Source organism: Eumetopias jubatus, unplaced genomic scaffold, assembly GCF_037043125.1.
Source record: "Eumetopias jubatus isolate StellerSeaLion01/CBP00866 unplaced genomic scaffold, mEumJub1_p1.0 scaffold_1, whole genome shotgun sequence".
Lineage (NCBI taxonomy): Eukaryota > Metazoa > Chordata > Mammalia > Carnivora > Otariidae > Eumetopias > Eumetopias jubatus.
Window position 1 is genome coordinate 73,411,912 of NW_028274807.1, and position 16,378 is coordinate 73,428,289.

Sequence of the window (16,378 nt, forward strand, 5' to 3'; positions counted from 1 at the left end):
TTTTTGTTTTTGTTTTTTTGGGGTTTTTTTGGCCATTCCATCCCCACCTCTTAGCAGAGTCCCTGGCACATAAAGGTGGTTTAATAAATGTTGAGTGGATGCAAAGATGACTAAAAGAATCAGTTAGGAGTAGAACACTCTGTCTTTTACCTTATATTATTCTACTAATCATTCTTAGGACATAGTAGTCAGATTTGTAAATGATTTGATGCTAGGAGATTTAGAGGGTGTCTTAAATGGCAAAATCAGAATAAAAAAATGAATACACTAAATGATTAGATTTAATCACTAGAACCGGATAGTTCTTCTACACAACAATTTCTTAATAAATGTGAAATCTAATATAATTTTATTGTATTTTTCTTTTCTATCCTGTTATTGATTCACTCTCAATGTCTTGTGTATTTCTTTTTTTTATTATGTTATGTTAATCACTATACATTACATCATTAGTTCTTGATGTAGTGTTCCATGATTCATTGTTTGTGTATAACACCCAGGGCTCCATGCAGCACGTGCCCTCTTTAATACCCATCACCAGGCTAACCCATCCCCCCACCCCCCCAGAACCCTCAGTTTGTTTCTCAGAGTCCATCGTCTCTCATGGTTCGTCTTCCCCTCCGATATCCCCCCTTCATTCTTCCCCTCCTGCTATCTTCTTCTTCTTCTTCTTTTTTATTTTTTTAACATATATTGTATTATTTGTTTCAGAGGTACAGATCTGTGATTCCAGTCTTGCACAATTCACAGCGCTCACCATAGAACATACCTTCCCCAGTGTCTATCACCCAGCCACCCCATCCCTCCCACCCCCCACCACACAGCAACCCTCAGTTTGTTTCCTGAGATTAAGAATTCCTCATATCAGTGAGGTCATATGATACATGTCTTTCTCTGATTGACTTATTTCACTCAGCATAACACCCTCCAGTTTCATCCACGTCATTGCAAATGGCAAGATTTCATTCCTTTTGATGGCTGCATAATATTCCATTGTGTGTGTGTGTGTGTGTGTGTGTGTGTGTGTATACACACACACACACGTATACATATATATATATATATATATATATATATATATATATATATATATACCACATCTTCTTTATCCATTCATCTGTCGATGGACATCTTGGCTCTTCCCACAGTTTGGCAATTGTGGATATTGCTGCTATAGACATCGGGGTGCACATACCCCTTCGTATCCCTACATTTGTATCTTTGGGGTAAATACCCAGTAGTGCAATTGCTGGATTACATGGTAGCTCTATTTTCAACTTTTTGAGGAACCTCCATACTGTTTTCCAGAGTGGCTGCACCAGCTTGCATTCCCACCAACAGTGCAGGAGGGTTCACCTTTCTCTGCATCCCTGCCAACATCTGTCATTTCCTGACTTGTTAATTTTAGCCATTCTGACTGGTGTGAGGTGATATCTCATTGAGGTTTTGACTTGGATTTCCCTGATGCCGAGCAATGTTGAGCACTTTTTCACGTGTCTGTTGGCCATTTGGATGTCTTTGCAGAAATGTCTTTCATGTCTTCTGCCCATTTCTTGATTGGATCATTTGTTCTTTGGGTGTTGAGTTTAAGAAGTTCTTTTTTTTTAAGATTTTATTTATTTATTTGAAAGAGAGAGAGAGAGTGAGAGAGAGAACCCAAAAGGAGGTAGGGTCAGAAGGAGAAGCAGACTCCCTGCTGAGCAGGGAGCCCGATATGGGACTAGATCCCAGGACTGCACGATCATGACCTGAGCTGAAGGCAGTTGCTTAACCAACTTAGCCACCCAGGCACCCAATAAATTCTTTATAGATTTTGGATACTAGCCCTTTATCTGATATGTCATTTGCAAATATCTTCTCCCATTCTGTTGGTTGTCTTTTGGTTTTGTGGACTGTTTCTTTTGCTGTGCAAAAGCTTTTTATCTTGATGAAGTCCTAGTAGTTCATTTTTGCCCTTGCTTCCCTTGCGTTTGGTGATGTTTCTAGGAAGAAGTTGCTCCGGCTGAGGTCGAAGAGGTTGCTGCCTGTGTTCTTCTTTAGGATTTTGATGGACTCCTGTCTCACGTTTAGGTCTTTCAACCATTTGGAGTCTATTTTTGTGTGTGGTGTAAGGAAATGGTCCAGTGTCATTCTTCTGCATGTGGCTGTCCAATTTTCCCAACACCATTTGTTGAAGAGACTGTCTTTTTTCCATTGGACATTCTTTCCTGCTTTGTCAAAGATGAGTTGACCATAGAGTTGAGGGTCCATTTCTGGGCTCTCGATTCTGTTCCATTGATCTATGTGTCTGTTTTTGTGCCAGTACCATACTGTCTTGATGATGACAGCTTTGTAATAGAGCTTGAAGTCTGGAATTGTGATGCCGCCAGCTTTTCTTTTTTAACATTCCTCTGGCTATTCAGGGTCTCTTCTGGTTCCATACACATTTTAGGATTATTTGTTCCATTTCTTTGAAAAAAGTGGATGGTATTTTGACGGGGATTGCATTGAACGTGTAGATTGCTCTAGGTAGCATTGACATCTTCACAATATGTGTTCTTCCAATCCATGAGCATGGAACGTTTTTCATTTCTTTGTGTCATCCTTAATTACTTTCATGAGTATTTTATAGTTTTCTGAGTACAGATCCTTTGCCTCTTTGATTAGATTTATTCCTAGGTATCTTATGGTTTTGGGTGCAATTGTAAATGGGATTGACTCCTTGATTTGTCTCTCTTCTGTCTTGTTGTTGGTGTATAGGAATGCCACTGATTTCTGTGCATTGATTTTATATCCTGCCATTTTACTGAATTCCTGTATGAGTTCTCGCAGGTTTGGGGTAGAGTCTTTTGGATTTTCCACATAAAGTATCATATCATCTGCAAAAAGTGAGGATTTGACTTCTTCTTTGCCGATTTGGAAGCCTTTTCTTTCTTTTTGTTGTCTGATTGCTGTGGCTAGGATCATATGGTTCTTGTTCTTTCTTTTATTAATGTATTGTATCACATTGATTGATTTGCAGATGTTGAACCAAACTTGCAGCCCAGGGATGAATCCCCCCTGGTCGTGGTGAATAATCTTTTTAATGTACTGTTGGATCCTATTGGCTAGTATTTTGCTGAGAATTTTTGCATCCGTGTTCATCAAAGATATTGGTCTATAATTTTCCTTTTTGATGGGGTCTTTGTCTGGTTTGAGGATCAAGGTAATGGTGGCCTCATAAAATGAGTTTGGAAGTTTTCCTTCCATTTCTATTTTTGGAACAGTTTCAGAAGAATAGGTATTAATTCCTCTTTAAGGGTTTGGTAGAATTCCCCTGGGAAGCCATCTGGCCCTGGGCTCTTGTTTGTTGGGAGATTTTTGATGACTGCTTCAATTTCCTTAGTGGTTAGAGGTCTGTTCAGGTTTTCTATTTCTTCCTGGTTCAGTTTTGGTAGTTGATACATCTCTAGGAATGCACCCATTTCTTCCAGGTTATCTAATTTGCTGGCATAGAGTTGCTCATAATATGTTCTTATAATTGTTTGTATTTCTTTGGTGTTGGTTGTGATCTCTCCTCTTTCATTCATGATTTTGTTGATTTGGGTCATTTCTCTTTTCTTTTTGATAAGTCTGGCCAGGGGTTTATCAATCTTGTTAATTCTTTCAAAGAACCAGCTCCTAGTTTCGTTGATCTGTTCTACTGTTCTTTTGGTTTCTAGTTCATTGATTTCTGCTCTGATCTTTATTATTTCTCTTCTCCTGCTGGGTTTAGGCTTTATTTGCTGTTCTTTCTCCAGCTGCTTTAGGTGTAGGGTTAGGTTGTGTATTTGAGACTTTTCTTGTTTCTTGAGAAAGGCTTGTATTGCTATATACTTTCCTCTTAGGACTGTCTTTGCTGCATCCCAAAGATTTTGAACAGTTGTGTTATCATTTTCATTGGTTTCCATGAGTTTTTTAAATTCTTCTTTAATTTCCTGGTTGGCCCATTCATTCTTTAGTAGGATGCTCTTTAGCCTCCATGTCTCTGAGTTCTTTCCGACTTTCCTCTTGTGATTGAGTTCTAGTTTCAAAGCATTGTGGTCTGAAAATATGCAGGGAATGATCCCAATCTTTTGGTACCGGTTGAGACCTGATTTGTGACCTAGGATGCGATCTATTCTGGAGAATGTTCCATGGGCACTAGAGAAGAATGTCTATTCTGTTGCTTTGGGATGGAATGATCTGAATATATCTGTGAAGTCCATTTGGTCCAGTGTGTCATTTAAAGTCTTTATTTCCTTGATCTTTTGCTTAGATGATCTGTCCATTTCAGTGAGGGGGGTGTTAAAGTCCCCCACTATTATTGTATTGTTGTTGATGTGTTCCTTTGCTTTTGTTATTAATTGGCTTATATAATTGGCTGCTCCCATGTTAGGGGCATAGTTATTTACAATTGTTAGATCTTCTTGTTGGATAGACCCTTTAAGTAGGTTATAGTGTCCTTCCTCATCTCTTATTACAGACTTTGGTTTAAAATCTAATTTGTCTGATATAAGGATTGCCACCCCAGCTTTCTTTTGGTGTCCATTAGCATGGTAAATGGTTTTCCGCCCCCTCACTTTCAATCTGCGGGTGTCTTTGGGTCTAAAATGAGTGTCTTGCAGGCAGCATATCGATGGGTCTTGTTTTTTAATCCAATCTGATAGCCTGTGTCTTTTGATTGGGGCATTTAGCCCATTTACATTCAGGGTAACTATTGAAAGATATGAATTTAGTGCCATTGTATTGCCTGTGAGGTGACTGTTACTGTGTATTGTCTGTGTTCCTCTCTGGTCTATGTTGCTTTTAGGCTCTCTCTTTGCTTAGAGGACCCCTTTCAATATTTCTTGGAGGGCTGGTTTTGTGTTCGCAAATTCCTTTAGTTTTCGTTTGTCCTGGAAGCTTTTTATCTCCCCTTCTATTTTCAATGACAGCCTAGCTGGATATAGTATTCTTGGCTGCGTATTTTTCTCATTTACTGCTCTGAAGATATCATGCCATTCCTTTCTGGCCTGCCAGGTCTCTGTGGATAGGTCTGTTGCCAATCTAATGGCAACCATTGTGGGTTTCTACCATTGTGGGTTACATATCTCTTCTCCTGAGCTGCTTTCAGGATTGTCTCTTTGTCTCTGAGACTTGTAAGTTTTACTATTAAATGTCGGGGTGTTGACCTATTTTTATTGATTTTGAGAGGGGTTCTCTGTGCCTCCTGGATTTTGATGCCTGTTTCCTTCCCCACATTAGGGAAGTTCTCTGCTATAATTTGCTCCAATATTCCTTCTGCCCTCCCCTTCTTCTTCTGTAATCCCAATTATTCTAATATTGTTTTGTCTTATGGTATCACTTATCTCTCGAATTCTGCCCTCGTGATCCAGTAGTTGTTTATCTTTCTTTTTCTCAGCTTCTTTATTTTCCATCATTTGGAGTATTATTAGGGCGTTCTCTCGTGTAAACCATATCACTAATTCTCTCTTCTGCCTCATTTATCCTAGCAGTTAGAGCCTCCATTTTTTTATTGCACCTCATTAATAGCCTTTTTGATTTCAACTTGGTTAGATTTTAGTTCTTTTATTTCTCCAGAAAGGGTTTCTCTAATAACTTCCATGCTTTTTTCATGCCCAGCTAGTATCTTTAAAATCATCATTCTGAACTCTAGTTCCAACATCTTTCTAACGTCCATATTGATTGGGTCCCTGCCTCTTGTTCTTTTTGTTGAGGTGATTTTTTCCATCTTGTCATTTTGTCCAGAGGAGAATAGATGAATGAGAGAACACAATGCTAACAGGGTAACAATGTGCCCAGAAAATATACACTAAACAAATCAGAAAAGACCTGAAACCAGAGGAAAAGAAAGGGAAAAAAAGGGAAAAGAAAAAGAAAAAGATAAAACAAACAAAAACAAAACAAAACAGAAAAACCCAGAATATGATCAAATATTATCAGGCTGGTGCATTGATGAGTGCCACACACTAGATTTTGGGTGTGTTTTGGTCTGCTAGAAGAAAGTGCCTCCCAAAATTTTAAAGAAAGAAAAACTTATATATGTACAAAAATAAGGGTTGATATGATGAAAGGATGGAATATAACTGTAAAGATGAAAAGTAGAAAAGATTTTATAAAAGGAATTGATAAGAGGTTGGTTGAAAAAAGAAAGAAGAGGATTTAAAAAAAAGAAGAGGATGTGATCAGGCAGGAGAGTAGGTCAAAGCCATACACTAGAGATTTAGGGTATATTTTGATCTGTTAGAAGAAACTGTATTTCAAAATTTTAAAGAGAGAACAACTTTTATATATATATATATACATATATATGTATATATATATATATACCAAAAATAAGGGTAACTACTATGAAGGGATAGAATATTACTCTAAAAATGAAAAATAAAAAATATTTTTTTAAAAAAGGGTTTGATAAGATGTTGGTTGAAAAAGGGAAAAAGAAAAATTAAAAAAAAATACAGTTAAGAAAAAATTAACTTCGAAAGACTAAAGAATCATGGTAAAAAAAGCCATGAATTCTATGTGCAGTATTCCCCTAACGCTGGAGTTCTGCCGTTCTCCTTGATCGGTAAACTTGGTCTTGCTTGCTGGCTGTTCTTGCGGATCTTCTGGGGGAGGGGCCTGTTGCCGTGGTTCCCAAATGTCTTTGCCGGAGGCAGAATTGCCCCGCCCTTGCTTATCCAGGTAAGTAATCTGCTCAGGTTTGCTCTCGGGAGCTTTTATTCCCTGCAAGCTCTCCACACAGCTTTGGAGGAGGAGAGTGAAAATGGCGGCCTCCCAAACTCCGCCCCGGAGAAGCTGAGAACTTGGGGCCCCGCTCCTCAGTGCACCCCCAGAGAAAAGCAGTCAATCACTTCCGTCTCCCCAGCCTCTGGCCGCACTCCGTGCTCACCCGGCCTGTGACCGAGCGTTTCTATCTCTGGCACCCGACCCCGTGTGGAATCTCCAAACCCAGCAGATCCCTGCGGTGCGCTCCCGCACCGCTCCTCCCGGGGGAGAAAGGGGAGTCTCCCTGGATCTGCCGCTTGTTGGGTCCCTGCTGGAGGAGCAGTGGCCCGACTGGGCTGCAGATCACAGTTTATGGTAACCCTGAGCTGAGAGCCTGCTCCTCGGCTCTGTCTCTGCAGCCCGCTTCCCTGCTCCGATACCTGGGAGCTCTGCCGCACTCAGGCATCCCCGGTCTTTCTGTGACCCCAAGGGTCCTGAGACCACACTGTCCCAGGAAGGGTTCCACTCCCCGCTTAGGCACTCTAGCGATGTCCCTCAGCGGAGCTGACTTCTAAAAGTTCCGATTTTGTGCTCCGTGGCTCTATCACTTGCCAGAAGTGGTGGACAGAGGCCCCCTCCCCCGCCGTCTATCCTCCCGATTCACTTCTTTGCACGTCCTACCTTCCAGAAAGTGGTCGCTTTTCTGTTCAGAGAGTTGTTGCTATTCTTTTCTTCGATCTCCTGTTGAGTTCATAAGTGTTTAGAATGGTTTGATCCCTATCCAGCTGAATTCCTGGGACCAGACTAAATCCAGGTCTCCTATTCCTCTGCCATCTTGCTCCTCTCCCTTCTTGTGTATTTCATATATTAAAACAACATATACTGTGAGAAATAGCAGGCACCACCAAACTCCTTATGAAGTTATAGATTAGGAACTCTGATGTGGATAACTCAAGGCTGAAATAATGCTTAGTTCTCAAAGCTATTTGGGTACAAACACATATCTCGAATGATTAAAGTTCTTGATGTTTTCTACTTAAAGAACTAAACACAAATTTATGGTTATCAAAAACTACTTTGAGTGAACCAAGCATGCTGGGAAATTCCTTTCTACCAAAGAACACATACTTCTTATTGTTGGTGAACAGCCCAGCAAGTTGGATGACTTTTCAGTTGACTGATAGGCTACTTAGTCTTTCGTTTTTAGCCAGTGTATTCAGTCAGGAATAAGACAGTGCTCCATCTTTAAAGAAACTAACACTTTACTGAATTAATACCTGGGGCCTATCCTCAAATAAATAAGCCTTTTTCTAATTTCCATTCTTCTTTTTCAGCAATCTGTAAAACTTCACCGTCTAGTTGAGTCACATAATAGCATTACAGTCTCTGTATGTGGGAGAAAAGGTAAGTTTCATTATTTTAGATCTATGTGTGTTCATATGGAATCAAAACAGGATTTAAATTTGTATCTCTGTTTCTACTATGCTCATCTTCATATGTATTTTTTTCTGTACATTTACTTAAAGAGATGAGGTGCTTGAGACATTTTTACCCTAAAAAACTTTATTAAGGTAAAATTGACATATAATTAATGGAACGTGTTTAAAATGTACAATTTGAAAGATTTGGACTTATGTACATCCATGTAACTATCCCTGAAACTATCACCACCATAAAGATAATGACTATCCACTATCCCCAAAGGTTGCCTTGTGCCTATTTGTAATCATTCTTTTCAACCTCTCTCTCCATCCCCGTCCTCAGGCAACCACTTTACATGTTTAGAATTTTATATAAATGGTTGTACACTAGGCATTTTTTTGTCTTTTATAACATATTCAGGTTAATTTTACAGGGGTCAAAGTTCCTAATTATTTTAAAATGCATCCTTTTGTTAAAGTATGTAAATAGTTTATTCCTTTTTATTCCTGAATAGAATCCCAGTGTATGGATAGACTAGTTTGTACATCCATTCACCGACTGATGGAAATTTGGGTTGTTCCTAGTATTGGGCTATTACAAAAGAATGCCTCAGTGAAAATTTGGGTTCAAGTCTTTGCATGGACATACACTTTCATTTTGTTTGGGAAAATACATAACTGTGGAATGGCTGGGTCATATGGACAGGTAAATGTTTAACTTTTTAAGAAACTGTTAAACTGTTTTCCATAGGTTTGTACCATTTTACATTCTTACTAGTATGAGAATTGCAGTTGCTCTACATTCTTGTCTACACTTGGTATGGTCAGTTTTATAAAATTTTAGCCATTTTAACAGATGTGTAGTGGGAACTTATTGTAGTTTTAGTTTGCATTTCCCTAATGACTAATGGCACTGACCATCTTTTCAAGTGCTCATTTTCTACTTATATATCCTCTTTGGTGAAGTGTCTGTTCTATCTTTTGCTTATTAGGTTGTTTTCTCATTATTAACTTTTGAGAAGTTCTTTCTATATTCTGAATCTAAATCCTTTATCACAAATATGACTTGCAAAGATCTCCTCTCACAGAGAGAGAACAGGAGAGCATCAGAGGGAGAGGGAGAAACAGGCCCCCTGTCGAGCAGGGAGCCCCATCACTGCCACCTATTCCTTTCATGAGACTATTATTGAAGTCCTTGGTAGTTAGCTGATAACCATGAGAGTATTGTTTCGTTTTTTTCTCCAGGTATAAAAGGCCTTCTCCAGACTAGACATCATTAGTGAACCTTCTAATAGACAAATATACTTGCAATCTTTCAGGACAATTCTTTGCTCCCTACTATAAATTAGCATAGATCTGGTCTTCTAGTTATTTCTCCCTTCAGGCACAACAGTGAAGTTAATGTAATAGGTGGAGTTCTGCCCACTGTGAAGGTTTTCTTCTCCATAGTTATTCTGGGACTCTTTTAAGCCAGGATCTAATACCATGAAATGTTTGGGGTTCCTTTTTGTCTATTAATGGCCATAAAAAACTTCATCTGAGGTCTTAGATGTACATTGAGAAAGAGACAACAGAATGACAGAATTGGGAAGACATGTTGGGAGGTGAGAAAACTGTTCTTGAAATTCACTTGGACTTGCAACATCTGTTTAGGTCTTACTTTGTGTATAACTCTTCTACTTGATAATTGAATGCTGTTGGGAACTCATAATTTATATCATATTCCAAAATTACCTTGTATAATTCCTGCTCCAAACCTGGACGCATCCATTTTTCCAAAGAGCTCTTAGATATGGTTAGAGACCTCAACCAGAGCACTCAGAGTGCTCATTTCTACCGTGTTAGTCGCTATTGCTTGGCCTTTTCAGAAGACAGACCTAGTCTTCTGACATTTCTTTTTAGAGAGGAGAGAGAAAGGGTGGGGGAGGGGCAGAGGGAGAGAGAGAATCTTAAGCAGGCTCCATGCCCTGCACAGAGCCTGACACAGGGCTCGATCTCACAACCCTGAGATCATGACCCGAGTCATAATCAAAGAGTCAGATGCTTAACTGACAGTCACCCAGGACCCCATCTTCTGACATTTCTAATTCAAGTTTAGAACTATGGGCTTTTAACTTAACTTGTTGATTGTACTTTTGTCTCTCCTTTATCTCAAAAGTTGCAGTTCTCAATGACAGCAACCAATTACTCATTTGCTCTATACTTCATACACGATAATCTCAGAGTTGAAAGCCAAAACACCTGAGAGGAATATAATTCCTGAAGACAATTTGAGATTTTGTTGGAGTTCTTTTCCCCTGTTTGTGATATACCATCTGAAATGTGCAAATTATACTTTTTAAAAAAAACTTATATTTCAAAGTTACTCAAAATGGTTCTTCTCTCTATGGTTATGCCAGCAACTCAGTACGTTCATCTCATTCATTTTGCCTTAGATTTTTAGTGTTAACTTTTCAAATATATTTTTGTATTAGTTTATACGAGTATTATACACAAATATATATTATATAAAGTATATAATTATAAATTTAATAACATTATATATTAAATATATAAAGTATTTAAAATATATACTATATAAAATCATATAAAATATCTGCATGGTTCAAAAGTTAAATCTGTAGGTCAAAACATTCAGGAGAGTCTTGCTCCTATCCCTCTTGTGCACTCACTCTCTCTATAAGAATCATTTTTGTTTGTTTTTGATTTATTCTTACATTTAAAAGATACAGAGAAATTATATATAATATCCATATCTACATAGTATATATACAGAATAGTGTATATATTTACACTACTGCTTAGATAACAGGGGTATACCATACACGTTTAGCTCATATTTGCTGGTATGTTTGCTTTACATGCTTTTTTTTTTTTAATATTGAGACATGGTTGACATACAGTGTCATATTAGTTCAGGTGTATTTACATACTTAACTATGTTTCCTAGAGATTCTTTCATAGAGGGATATATAAATATTTTTTGCTCATTATTTCAGGTTTCTAGTACTTTCGTGTATGGAGGAACATTGTTTATTCAATCATTTCTTTATTAAAGGATTTTATTTTTTAGTTTTTTACTATTACAGATAGTGCTATAATAAAAAGGCTTGTGCATATATCTGTCTTTTCTTATTTCCACCAGTCTATCTTTGGCATAGATTTCCAGAAGTAAAATTCCTGAGTTAAAGAATAAATGCATGTATGTACTTTTGCCAGATAGATATAGCCAAATTTCTTTCCAAGGAGATTGTACCAGCTTGCATTTGTGCCAGAAATGCATGTTTCCTCACAGCCTTGTCGACAGAATATGCTGGCAAACCTTTAGGTTTTTCTAATTAGCTAGGTGGGCAATGTTAGATGTATTTCCTTTTTTCTTTTTTTTAAGAAATAACTTAAAACTTAGAGAAAAGTTGCAAGAATAATTCAAATAACTTTTTCCCTGAGCCATTTGAGAGTAAGTTGCCAACATATGGCTCTATGACTCCTACATATTTTAGTGTATATTTCTTTTTTTTTTTCTTAAAGATTTTATTTATTTATTTGATAGAGAGAGAGACAACGAGAGAGGGAACACAAGCAGGGGGAGTGGGAGAGGGAGAAGCAGGTTTCCCTCTGAGTAGAGAGCCTGATGCAGGGCTCGATCCCAGGACCCTGGGATCATGAGCTGAGCCAAAGGCAGACAGGTGCTTAATGATCGAGCAACCCAGGCGCCCCTTTTTTGGTATATATTTCTTAAAGACAAGGACATTCTCCTACATAAATGACAGTGTAGCCATTAATATCAGGAAGTTAATATTGACATATTAATAGCAACTGATGCTCAGACCCCATTCAAGTTCTGCCAGTGGTCTTAATAATGTTCTTTATAGGAAAGGATTGGGAATTACACAATAGTATTGCTAGATACATGTCTTTAATCTTTAATCTTTCCTTGACTTCATGACCTTGACTCCTTTCACTCTGGTTATTTTGTGGAATGTCTCTCAATTTGGATTTGTCTGATATTTCCTCATAGTTAAATTCAGGTTACGCACTTTTGGCTGGAATATCATAGATATTGAGTGATGCCGTGTCCTCATTGTTTCCTCTCAGGTGATACATAATTTAAATTTGTTATATTACTGGTGATGTTAACTTGGATCACTTAATTAAATAATACCTGCCAGGTTTCTCCATTGTAAATTTACTCTTTTGCCCTTTGTAATTAAGTTATTTTGTTGAGAGATACTTTGAGACTATATAAACAAGCCACCCTCATTAAATTTACCCACTAGGTGTACATTGCTATTTCTTGGCTAAATTATTACTTTGATAGTTGCCAAATGGTGATTTTCTAATTGTATCTTTTCTCCTACATTAATTGTAATTTTACTGTAAGAAAAAGCTATCTTTTCTCCCCGTTTATTTATCCATTTACTTATGTCATATGGCCTCATGAATTCCTATTTTATTTTATGGGTTATAGTTCATTTATCATCATTTACTATGATGCTCAAATCATTACAGATTTAGGCAGTGAGAGCCCCTTAAGCTGGCTTTGATGTTTTTTCTATCTGTCTCCATCTTTCCTTGAGCACTTTTTTACTTATGGAGCAACAAAATGTTATAGCTTATATGATACTTTTCTTGGCCCAGCCTTGTAATCAGCCATTTCCTTAAGGAACCCTGATTCTTTTTTGGCGGGGAGGACTAGAATTTAGAAACCAAAATTTGGGCACTAGATATGCACATTATTATTTGGGTTTCACTGCTCCTAGGCCCTCTCAGACAACAGAATTAGCGAATCTATGTATAAAAAAAGACAAGCAATCATATATGTGTGTATTCGTACATACATTTTCATTTACATCTATATTATTTTTCTATTTATCTATTGAAAACCGTCAATTTACATTGTTGTCTCCAATTCTGATCCAATACCACAGAGTTCAGTCTAGTTTTATTTCCATCTGTATTTGTAACTTTCTTTCTTCATGAGAAACCTGGCTCTCATTAACCTCATTATACTACTTATTCTATCGATCCCTGCTGAGTGTAACCCGTCATCTATCATTACTGATGCTTTCCCCCACTTCCATGTAGACATATTTTTCACTGCTTGGACTCCAACATCCCACACCAGGCCACTGTCAACATGGGGGCCCTTCTCTCCCTCCTTGGGCTCTGACACCCTGCACCATGCCATGTGAACACCTGTCCATCCTTATTAGGCTCCAAAACCTGCAGCAGGCTGCCACCCACATCCCTAGCCTTCTGCAAGGATGCCTAGCTTGTTTAACCTCGATAGCTTTGGGACGGAGCAAGGAAGGAAAGAAATACAAGAAGGCAGACAGGAAGAAAGGAAGGAGGGAAGGCAGTTAGGAAGGAAGGAATTTTCAGCTTTTAAGTTCAAATGTTTAATATGTTGCTTGCATTGTGTGTGTGCATGCACAGGTGTGAACTTCTAACATCTCTAGCAATTTTGCTATAGCCATTTGCTATACATCTCTTTTTTTAGGAGTTCTTTATATATTAGGAATATTAATCTTTTGTAGTGTAAGTTTCAAACATGTTTTCTGAATTTGTCTTTGGTTCTTTTCTCTGTTTATTTATTGTTTTACCATACAAGGGTTTTAATTTTATGTAATCTGTTCTTTTTTTCTTATTGTTTCCAGATTTTGAATCGATGTTGAGGGACAGCTTTCTTTTTAAAAATGCCCTGGTTGCTTTTTCATTAATTTCCAATTAAGGTAGTTGTTGGACTATGTTTCTGTGGGGAAAAAAAAAAAATCTGACTTGACTCTGCCATCTCACACTTTCAGCTGGAGTCCAAGAGCTGGAATCACGCTTCCTGGTACCTGGAGATCTATTAGTTTTGACAGGGAACAAAGTGCAAATGCCATGTGATGCCATCCTGATTGACGGCAGCTGTGTGGTAGATGAAGGCATGCTGACAGGTACGGTTCTGTCTCATGACTTAGAGCCTCCGTAAGCTCTCCTGGGTTCCTCCTCTATCTGAACGACAATGGCAAAGCATGGGGTTGCTGTGGGACCTTCCCACTCCCCCAAGTCTTACTTAACTGTCCTGCTCTGGATGGTTCTGAGGGTTCAAATTAAAGCTGCTTTCTATGTGCTAAGTTTGATACAGTTGTAACTTTCTGAGAGCTTAGAATTTTCTTCTTGAACAAAGGGTATTACAGCCCTGTCATTTTACCTTAAAAGGTTGTGGAGGTCATTAGACGTTTCAGAATCATCTGTGACTTTTATGTTTAGTGTTTTCATATAAAATATATCTTCAGATAAACTTGGAGGATGATGACATCCTGTTGATGTCATCTAGAAACCCAGAAGGTCAAGTCCAAGCTCTTTCTGACTTGGCTTGACCATGTTGAAAAGTTCATGACACAAGATTTGGCACATCTGCTACTATGAAAATGCACAGTGGGAATTTTGGACTACCTGTATTTCATTTTTAAATAGCATGCTGGAGCTAGGAGGGACCTTTAGAGGTCACTGCATTTCATGGATATGGAAGCTGAGGTCTAGAGAGGAGAAGTGACTTGTTCAAGGTCACAGTGCTTTGAGTTCTCATGCATACATATGAGGAGATGTTTTGCCAACATTTCTGTAAGATAAAGAAGAATCATAAAGTCTTTTTCACAGGTGGACTAGGGGGCTGAGAAGACACATTGACATACTGTGGTTCCCATGAAAGCCCAAATTGAATCCATTTCTCCTGGGCGGCCCAGGAAGGCATGAAATAAGAGACAAGAACACACATCTTTCTTTTATTAACTTTACCAAAAATATATTTTTAAGAATACTTTATTTATTTATTTGATGGAGAGAGAGAGAGAGCAAGCGAGGGGACACAAGCAGGGGGAGTGGGAGAGGGAGAAGCAGGCTTCCCGCCAAACAGGGAGCCCAAAGTGGGGCTCGATCCCAGGTCCCTGGGATCATGACCTGAGCCGAAGGCAGACGCTTGACAACTGAGCCACCCAGGCGCCCCCCAAAATATTTTTTAAATGTGTGGCATGCCAGGTTTCTTCCTATAAGGAGCACATAGATTTGTAAAAATCCCTTAGTGCTGGGACTCTTGCAATACTAAGGACCATTTTCCTGCAAAAGTGCGGAATACATATCTGACTTTGTACTGCCCACTCTGCAAAGACCAGTGGAAGGTTTACAAGGTTTGTTTCTCAGAACAGGCCCTAATTATTTCCATAACTTCATTCACCACCTTGTATGAGCACTTCAACCTGTCCCCACTGCATGGTAAAAGTCACCCGTGTCCCAATTGCCAAATCCAAAGGATTCTTCAGATTTCTTTTCTTATTGCCCTCTCTGCTGCTTTCAACTATTCTGACCAGCCCTTCCTTTGGCAAACGCTGTTCTCCCTAATTTTCCAAGACAGCACTGTCTCTCCAAGTTCTCCGACCACTCATGACACCACCCAGTGTCCTACGCTGCTTCTCCTTCCCCATACTCTTGACTGTTGGTGCTGCTCAGAGCTATTTCCTGGCCCTATCCTCTTCCGCCCTCACATGTGGTCCCTAAGTAATCTCATCTCTCCCATGGCTTTAATCATAGTCTGCAAGGTGGTAAATCCGACTAAATGTCTCTGGTCAAGACCTCTCCCCTGAACTCCAGACCCAAATAAATAAACATAAGACATCTCAGCAGAGCCATTCCACAAGGCATCTCCAACTCATGGTGACCACAAGGCAATTCTTCCTTCCTCCTAAAATCCCTGTGGTGACAACTAACACCACCCTCTGCTCATTCTCCCAAGTTGGAAGCCAGGAAGCCATTTTGAATTTCTCTGTCCCTATGACCTGCCAAGATAAAAAACTCCCCAAGTTTTGTAACTTCTTGCCTCCTTATTTCTCAAATCCAGCACTTCCTCTCTACTCCCACTGCCAACTGCCATAGTTCAGCTCTCGTTCTCTCCAACTGGATGTCTAGCCTCCAACCTCACCAGACTTCAATCCACTCCCACGCAGCAGACAGAGTGCTCTCTCTTATACACAGATATGATGTTAGTCTCCTGAATAAAGCAGTGAAATATCTCCCCACCCCCTTCTGCCACTAATGCCTACAAAAACCATTTAAACAATTAAATATGTGCACTTAGGCCCTCCATGCTTTGACTCCTACACAGCTCTCATGGCCACTCACTCCCCAACACCCCACGTTCTGGATTGCACAACTTGCTATTCCCTACATAGCTATTTCTAGCCTTTTTAAGCATCCATGTGTGATGTTACAAAACGTATAGTATTTAT

The 16,378-nt window shown here is 38.9% G+C and overlaps 1 protein-coding gene across 2 annotated transcripts in view; it reads left to right on the plus strand.

Moving 5' to 3' along the window:
- ATP13A4 (ATPase 13A4) overlaps window positions 1–16,378 on the plus strand; it is a 114,885-nt gene that overhangs the window by 50,611 nt on the left and 47,896 nt on the right. For both annotated transcript variants that reach the window (XM_028101057.2, XM_088025041.1), the window contains exons 8-9: window positions 8,025–8,094; window positions 13,916–14,050. In XM_028101057.2, the coding sequence (XP_027956858.1) occupies window positions 8,025–8,094; window positions 13,916–14,050 (205 nt within the window). The remainder of the gene's footprint in view (window positions 1–8,024; window positions 8,095–13,915; window positions 14,051–16,378) is intronic.